Source organism: Astyanax mexicanus, chromosome 11 (genome assembly GCF_023375975.1).
Source record: "Astyanax mexicanus isolate ESR-SI-001 chromosome 11, AstMex3_surface, whole genome shotgun sequence".
NCBI lineage: Eukaryota > Metazoa > Chordata > Actinopteri > Characiformes > Acestrorhamphidae > Astyanax > Astyanax mexicanus.
Genome location: NC_064418.1, coordinates 25,190,921 through 25,198,985, shown reverse-complemented (window position 1 = coordinate 25,198,985; position 8,065 = coordinate 25,190,921). Strand labels below are relative to the sequence as shown.

General features: G+C 35.1%; 1 protein-coding gene across 1 annotated transcript in view; it reads right to left on the bottom strand.

The window, feature by feature from the left end:
- Positions 1 to 894: 894 nt before the first annotated feature.
- The window catches only part of aff3 (AF4/FMR2 family, member 3), a 50,600-nt gene continuing 43,429 nt past the window's right edge, over positions 895 to 8,065 (bottom strand). The window contains exons 13-20 of the mRNA XM_007255576.4: positions 7,656 to 7,789; positions 7,464 to 7,527; positions 6,038 to 6,174; positions 5,810 to 5,881; positions 5,116 to 5,209; positions 3,876 to 3,925; positions 3,566 to 3,762; positions 895 to 1,871 (exon numbers count right to left, since the gene is read on the bottom strand). Of these exons, the coding sequence (XP_007255638.3) occupies positions 1,750 to 1,871; positions 3,566 to 3,762; positions 3,876 to 3,925; positions 5,116 to 5,209; positions 5,810 to 5,881; positions 6,038 to 6,174; positions 7,464 to 7,527; positions 7,656 to 7,789 (870 nt within the window). The 3' untranslated portion in view covers positions 895 to 1,749. The remainder of the gene's footprint in view (positions 1,872 to 3,565; positions 3,763 to 3,875; positions 3,926 to 5,115; positions 5,210 to 5,809; positions 5,882 to 6,037; positions 6,175 to 7,463; positions 7,528 to 7,655; positions 7,790 to 8,065) is intronic.

Sequence of the window (8,065 nt, the reverse complement as noted above, 5' to 3'; positions counted from 1 at the left end):
CAACAACATTCTTTCTGAGATTATTTCCCATCATGCTCTTGGTGGAGTTTATATACAGTAGATTTACACACAATTACATATTAACACACAACTTTTGTCCCTGTCAACAGTTTATTTTTCTGTCACACTGTTATTTAAATATTATACTGTTAATATATATATTTTTTAATAGAATACATTTTGTGTTCAACTCTACCTATTCATCCCCTTTTTTTCTGCTACAACCTTGTATAGCAAATAATCAGTTTCACTGATATACATTTGCCTTTGTTTTAGATAGAATTAATGCAATAAAGGATTATTTATCTTCTTGCTTTAGTCCATATGTGTCCACTCTTCCTTATGTAAGCAAGTTTACTGTGCAGGTAGCCCAACTAATTTACTACTAAGCTGAACTAGCTAACATGCTAATTAATAGGGCTGTTTTTTCAAGATCAGCAACATTGGTAACAGTTTTGGGTTAGAAGAATTTTTAAGAAACTTTAAGGTTTTTGTTTCTTAAAGGAAGTTTGGACCAATGCTAAAAAGTTTTATTTAACATTTAATAAAACATTTCAGTGTCATTTTCCATTACTTCTTACAATTTAATAAACTGATGTTTTTTTTAGTTGTGGGACAGTAAGTTTTCCCCCTCTTTTTTATACCTTATTCTATGTTTAAACAAATGTTTAAATTATTTAGTCTGGAAAACATTTTGTCACATTCAATACATATGGATATCACTGTGATTGTGTATCCTTTGTGTCAATGTTTATTTTTTTTTTGTTGCAAATGACATGCAGACTAGACTGCAGTTTGTCAAACTCATTAGCACAACATTAGGCTGCACTTGCAAAAGAGCTTCTGCATAGGTTGCACCATTGCACAGACAAAAAATGACAAAAGAGACCTAGCTGCACAAAAACCTTTATAAAAAATCATTCTTAAAAAAACACACAATGATCACATTTACAATGCCTTTAAAATACAATACAAATGCACTGACAACATTTTACAAAAATATGAAAACTTAAACAAGAGTCCTGGTCACATTGGTGTTATCTGTATGAGAGCTACCCAAAAATAAAACACTTCACTATTTAAAGCCACATCAGTCAACATGGTACAATACCATGCTGTTTGAAGTATAAAAATGAATAATTATTTACTATAAAAATGTGGCACATTTGGCAAAGTTCCTTTTGTACAAAAGTACAAATGTGTAGAAAACGGAGAGACACATTATTTTTAATGCCTTCTTTACTTAAATACAGAAAATGAAATCTGTGAAAGAGCCTGCACACTTCAAAAGATTCCCTAATGTCTCTTACCTGTAGTAAGGAAAAGTTAGCAAGACCAGCTTTCTCAACCTGTAGCTCTCTTGCACTCTCCCCCAGAGTCCCTGAAGTCTTTTATTATAGTGTTTCCCAGATTCGTCCATTAGTTTTATGTTTCATCTGCATCTGAGTCACATTTATAGTTCAATAGGAAGTCCTGCCTAGGCTGAATCAGTTCAAGCAGGTAAATTATAAAACTGCGCTGGGCCTTCAGGAGGGGAGCTGGGAAACACTGCTCTATCATACTATGCGTATGGGACTGTTGTTGAAAGATATGCCAATGTGGATGTTAAAGCTTTATGAATAGAAAACTGAACTGGATTTGCAGCAAAGAGTGGGAGATAAAATTGACCGGAGGGAATAGTCCAGGTTAGGGAACATAGTAGGTTCAAGTCCAGGGATTCTGTGTCAGAGCAGAGGCTGAGTGTTAAAGTTAGGACAAGTTGGCACTAATCCGTATCCACTGTAGTCCCTGTCTGGTGTACTGGACTATATGGGCCATGCTGCTGTGCAGAGTCAGTGGTCCAGTGAGGGTGTTCAAGTAGTTAAAGAACTCTGGAGAGAGGGAGAGAAATGGAGAGATAGAGGGAGGTGTTAAATAAATCTTACAAGAAATGTATGCGCTGATGTTAAATACAAAAAGGTTTAATACAAACATGTTTAACAGATACAGCCAGTGCACAATGACCCAACACTACACTCTTTTTTAATTCAGGCAAAAATTTGGGTGGTTCTTTGTGTGTTTAAAAATCTCAATATTGCACCAAAGTATTCCATTATTATTATAAATCAACAATCATTTTCAAGCATTGCAATGCTGGAAGTTTATACAGTCATGGAATAAAAACTGACAGGTCAAAAGAACCAATTCAAAATGAGGAGATGGACTTTAAAGAGCAGTGTGAAGAAAGTAACATTTTACAACAGTAAATGAGGCAGAACATTCTAAATCAATGTGAAATGAGGTACACATTTGTAACAGTGTGAAAGGAGCTGAACATTATTGCATAGAGAGAATCAAGGAGAATTTCAGAACAGAATGAACGAGGAGAATATTCTATGATAGTTTGAATTGGAAAAACATTTGAAAAGTATTGTTAAAGTGCAGACACCTCCAGAAAACTGTAAAGCTGTGATTTTGTATCTGTTAATGAAAGTGAACATTTTATAACAGTTCTAATAGAAAGAATATTACAGAATGTTTTCAAAGTTGGGACTTTAGGCTGGGAGTAAAAGCTTTTAGTAAATGCTGTGGAACCAAATGCTATTTTCAATGTGATTTATATAAATTATATAATTTGCAAATAATACAAAATCCATATTACAACACGGATAAAAACCCAAACCAGTGTTAATAAAGAGATCATTCTAATGCATGACATTACAAAAACAATGTTGATAAAGGGACAATTCTATAAGACTGTGAATTTGTAGAACATTCTAGAACAATGTGGGACCATTAACCATTCAAAAACAATGCAAGCAGATGATCATTATAGACTCTGTGAAAGAAGGTGACCATTATGGAACAGCCAGGTGGGGAAACACATTTCAGAAGGAGGGGGGCTCATAAAACAGTGTGAATGGGAGTAGAACATTCCCAAACACTGTTGACAAGAACAGAACACTCTGGAGCCATGTAAGAGAGGGTAGAACAGTTATATATATATATATATATATATATATATATATATATATATATATATATATATATATATATATATATATATATATATATATATGATATACAGCTCTGGAAAAAAATAAGAGACCACTTAAAAATTACGAGTTTTTTTTATTTTACCAAATTGAAAACCTCTGGAATATAATCAAGAGGAAGATGGATGATCACAAGGCATCAAACCAAGCTGAACTGCTTGAATTTATGCACCAGGAGTGGCATAAAGAAGTGTATAAGACTGGTGGAATATTAATTATAAATTATAAAATAAATTATTTGGAATTTGTCTGTAGTTTATAAAATAAAACAGCAATGTTAATTTTACTCAAACATATACCTATAAATAGCAAAATCAGAGAAACAGATTTAAAAACTGAAGTGGCCTCTTAATTTTTTCCAGAGCTGTATATATCTAGATCTATATATACAGTCTCGCACAGATGGAAACATGGAAAGAAATATGATCTGTGTTTGGAGAATACCAGATCAGTGAGCAGTGTTTTTTACAGACAGCAGAAACTGATAATCGCAATGGTCCCCTCCCCCACCGCCCCCATATTTGACTCACCTTTGTTTTCCTTGGCCAAGGTGTCAGCCACCTCCCAGTACTCGTAACTGTAAAGCACGCTGTTGGTAATATTGAGGTGGTTTGCTGCCATCTGGTGGATACGGTGGGGAATGTTAATGAAAGGGGAGGGGGGAGAGCTGCCTGGTTGGGACCCTATTAAACCAACAGGGGACTTGCAAGTAGGAGGTACAATTCCCCTGTAGAAATACACACACAAACACACACACACACACACACACACAGTGCGTTTAGGCATAGCATTATTTTTTCATAAGCATTTGTTCAGTTTTCAGATGCATTTAGGCCTTACTTTGTAGCATCATTCCAGGTAGGTCCTGTGTGAGGCACTTTTGGAGAACTCTACAGGAGCACAAAAGAGTAAATGATGTCAATGCAAAAAAATCAACCTCTACCTAGAAGAATTTAAAAATGTAAGTGTAAATTAATTTTAAAAAATTATTGGGACACCTAAACAGTTATTGTGTCTTCTGATATGAATGCTGTTTTTGTCTACTGTTTAATTTGATTGCATTCAGTGAACAATGTTAGTGAGGTCACAAAATTGGACGATCCCCACCCCACCTCACCCCAACTCATCTGAAAAGCATTGGACAGAGCACCATCAGTTTCACCGCTCCACAGTTTAATGCAAGGGGTTACACTCCTCTTACCCACACCTGGCATTAGGCTTAGTGCCAATAGATTCATGTTTATTTTCTTCAGAGAGTCATATTCTATAGGTAATGCTTCACTGTAGGGAATAGAAAAGCTGTGTGTGTGTATTTGTATCTGTGACTTTAATGTGTGCAGCTCAAAGAAACGGAATGCATTTGTTAGAAAGACATTTGGACATATTGGTTTGGTTTCCTGGGATTCATAAACTATATTTTTCTTTCAGTGAAAAATCTCAGTTCAAAATGTTGTGTAGTACAAGACTACGCTTAATCCCTGACTGAGAAACTATCCCACAGTGTATCTCTCCTCAGTGAATTTACAGAAGAACTGACTGTTAAGACTTGTGTTTCCCAAAAAAGGTATAAAAAAATATTGTAACTCTTTTGTTTAATACAAAAACATGACAAACGTCAAAATCCCCAGTAGGTAACCACAGCCAGTCAATAAGTGTTTATTTCTATTTCATGTGACATTTTAGCTAAAACTGGAAGCATCAAAATAGCTGTTTTTTATAAAGTGGATGACAAACAGACAACTCTTTGATGGCACAATGAAAATGGTAAATAAAGTGTTTGCCTGGTTTGTAGAACTTAAGTAAGAATATGAACAGGATTACACATTTCTAGCAAGTTAAAGAGTATGCTTCAATATAGTAGAGCAGTCAGTATTATTTTTATTAGTAATTATATAACTTTGTAGCTGAACACTTTCTCTAATTATTTGAATAATTTAAGCTTTAAGTAAGATTAAGTAAGATTAAGGAATAAAAATAGGCTTGTGCAAGTTTGAACACAGGCACATTTTCTGCGCAAATGTGTGCTGCATTTCATGAATATCTTTTTTATATTTGAAAGTTTCCATGTGTAAGATCTTACCTTGAAGTAGTCTAGCAGGGCTTTGGAGTATTTCAGGGCGTTGTCTTTTTTCAGTCGGAACATTTGCCAGTACAGTAGAGCAAGACAACGGAAACTACAACACAGATACACAAAACACAGATACTGTACTTAAAGGTGTGAATGAGTCAGGGGTCAGTGATGCTCTGCAATGAAAGTGCTTAAAAGAGTGTGTAAGCCTGTAATGTTAGATAGGTGGTGCTGTTGTGTAGAAGATTAACCACACTGATGGCTCTGATATAAACCACAACTACCACTATAAATGGATATTTTAATGGAAAGTCAGTTGAAGGAATGGTTCACCAAAATAATAATAATAAAAAAAAACTGTTCATAGATTTCCCTGTAAACCCAAATACAGTAGATCAGCCAAGACACTTTTGGAATCTAAGAAGTTAACAGGCGCTAAACTAATGAAACTGACACTTGGACACTTAAACGTACCAGAGCCTTTCTGTTCATTAAAATCAAATCAAATCAAATCAAATTAAATGTATTTGTATAGTGCTTTTTACAACTTGTGTTGTCACAAAGCAGCTTTACAGAAACATGATCACAGGACAAAGAATCAGGCAAAACATTAAACATGGAAAATACATGAATATACATATACATATCTGCATACAAAATACATAAAAAAGCATACAAATACAGATGGTTGGGAAGTGACTTTTACCAAAGTACAGCAAGCTGCTTGTCCTCCTGCCTGGCTCCAGGGCCTGTGTGACTCTTTAGCCTCATAGCGTATCTACCAAAACACACAGTGTATCAATGTTAGACCAGTATCTGTGTATTATGTGTACAGTGCATTGCATGTGGGTGTGTTTCTGAAAGAAAAAGACTACAAAATGCATAAAAATAAATTCAAATAAATTGATATGAGAGAGAAAGAACACATACACACCTTATTAACTCCACAGTTTCTGCATACATGGTATAAGGGGACTTAGCCTCCAGAGGGCCTTCCTCCATGGCTTTACCACACTCCATAAACGAAAGAGCAGCATCCACGTAATTCACAGCCTTCCCCAGTTTATCCACCTGAGAGCAGGCAGGGGAAGTGAGAGAAAACATGGATCAAACTGCGAATGGTGTGAATCTGTGTAGAGAAGACTGTTCTTCTTAAAATATGTAACTACATTATTAATAAATAATGATGCCATGTTTCCCTTGTGGAACCACTTTTGGTAAAACACAGAACTAAGTGTTTTATAACTCAATGTCCAAATCCTTATGCTTACTAAATCAGTAACTCGATGAAAAACAATGCAAATTTATGTTATTCTGGAATGAGACATAGGAATGGAAGGATTAAAGTGATTGAGTTCAAGAGTTTTTAAAGTGATCATTCGTGGACATAAATAATTGGTGCAATATTATATAATAAGTATAAATTAAGTATTACAGTATAACCTTGTTGAGGGTAATTGTGGCATAATGATAATGACACACATAATCATAACCATTTTACATAGTGACTTCACTACTCACTGTTTACCTCATTTACATTCACTTATTCACTAAGCTCATCTATTTAGCAGATATTATACGAGTGTTTTAGTTTAAGACAAATTAGTGGGTAGTCAAACAGAAGAGAGCTCATTTATCTTACACAGCAAAGCTTTTATTCCAAATTACAATGTTTAGTATTACATTATCCGCAACAGTGCAGGGCGAAATGACTCTAAAGCAATATCACAATTAATTGAACAATTGAACTATTACGATTAATTAACAATATATAACAGTATTTTAATCAATGACAGACAAAGCATTCTTCTTTGACTGTTAAAGCTTCTTCGTTGCAGATGGGACTGGGTGGACCCTGGCTGTGACTACACACATGACAGTATATTTTAAGGGGATAGTAAAGCAGAGGCAAAGACTAATTTTTTCTTTCAGTACAAAATCTCAGTTCAAAATGCTGTGTAGTCCAAGACTAGGCTTAATCCCTGACTGGGAAACTGTCAGTGTATCTCTCTTCAGTGAACTAAGTGTTAAGACTTGCATTTCCCAAAAAAGACGATTAAATTATTATTAAAAAAGAAAAAAAATATTGCAACTCTTTTGTTAATTACAAAACATAAATATCAAAATCCCTAGTAGATAACCACAGCCCGGTTCACTTCCAAACAAACTGTAGTTCAGTTTGCTGCTGGTGAGAATGTGTTCTAATGATGGTCTACACCAAATGATGGATTTCAACTACCGGTACAGAGCAAGCTCGCCTCAGTGCAATTAAACTCTTTTAACTCACTTTTTAACTTTTACAGACATACATTTGTTAACCTTAAATAAACTATATATATTTTTAAAGTTAAAAAACATACCATAGCATCTGCTCGATGTTTCAGCCTCTTGGCCTCGTGCATGTAGTATTCAGCATGGTGTGAACTGAAGTGAGAAAAGAAGCAGACTGTGGGTTAGATGTTCCATATACTTGAGGATGCATATGTTTTGTACTCAGATAAACACTGTTATAGATACTGGTGTGAATACAGAAGCTCTCACGGATAACTCACACATCAGTGTAAGGCACGGTTCCTCTGTAGTAAGCTGGCTGGTTTGTAGATGGCACCCATGAGCCAGATGGAGGCTGCATATTTCCTGGTGCTCCAGTACACTCAGCCTCTATCTTTGGCTGAGCCCTTGGCATCTAGCAGAGATAAAGGTAGCCGATAGAATAAAAAACATAACATCATGATACTTGTTCACAATGCACTTGTATGAACACACTAGTGATGCACAGAATATTTGGCAACTAAAAATATTTGTCGAAAACAAAAAAAAAGCATGTTCACTGTTTGGTGAAAATGCCAAATAATTTATATCAAACAGTGACTTAGTGGTTATTTTGGGTCATATTTAGGTTACAGTTCTTATGAGCAGCACACAATGTGTACACGGACATACACTGTGCTTAATGACTTCA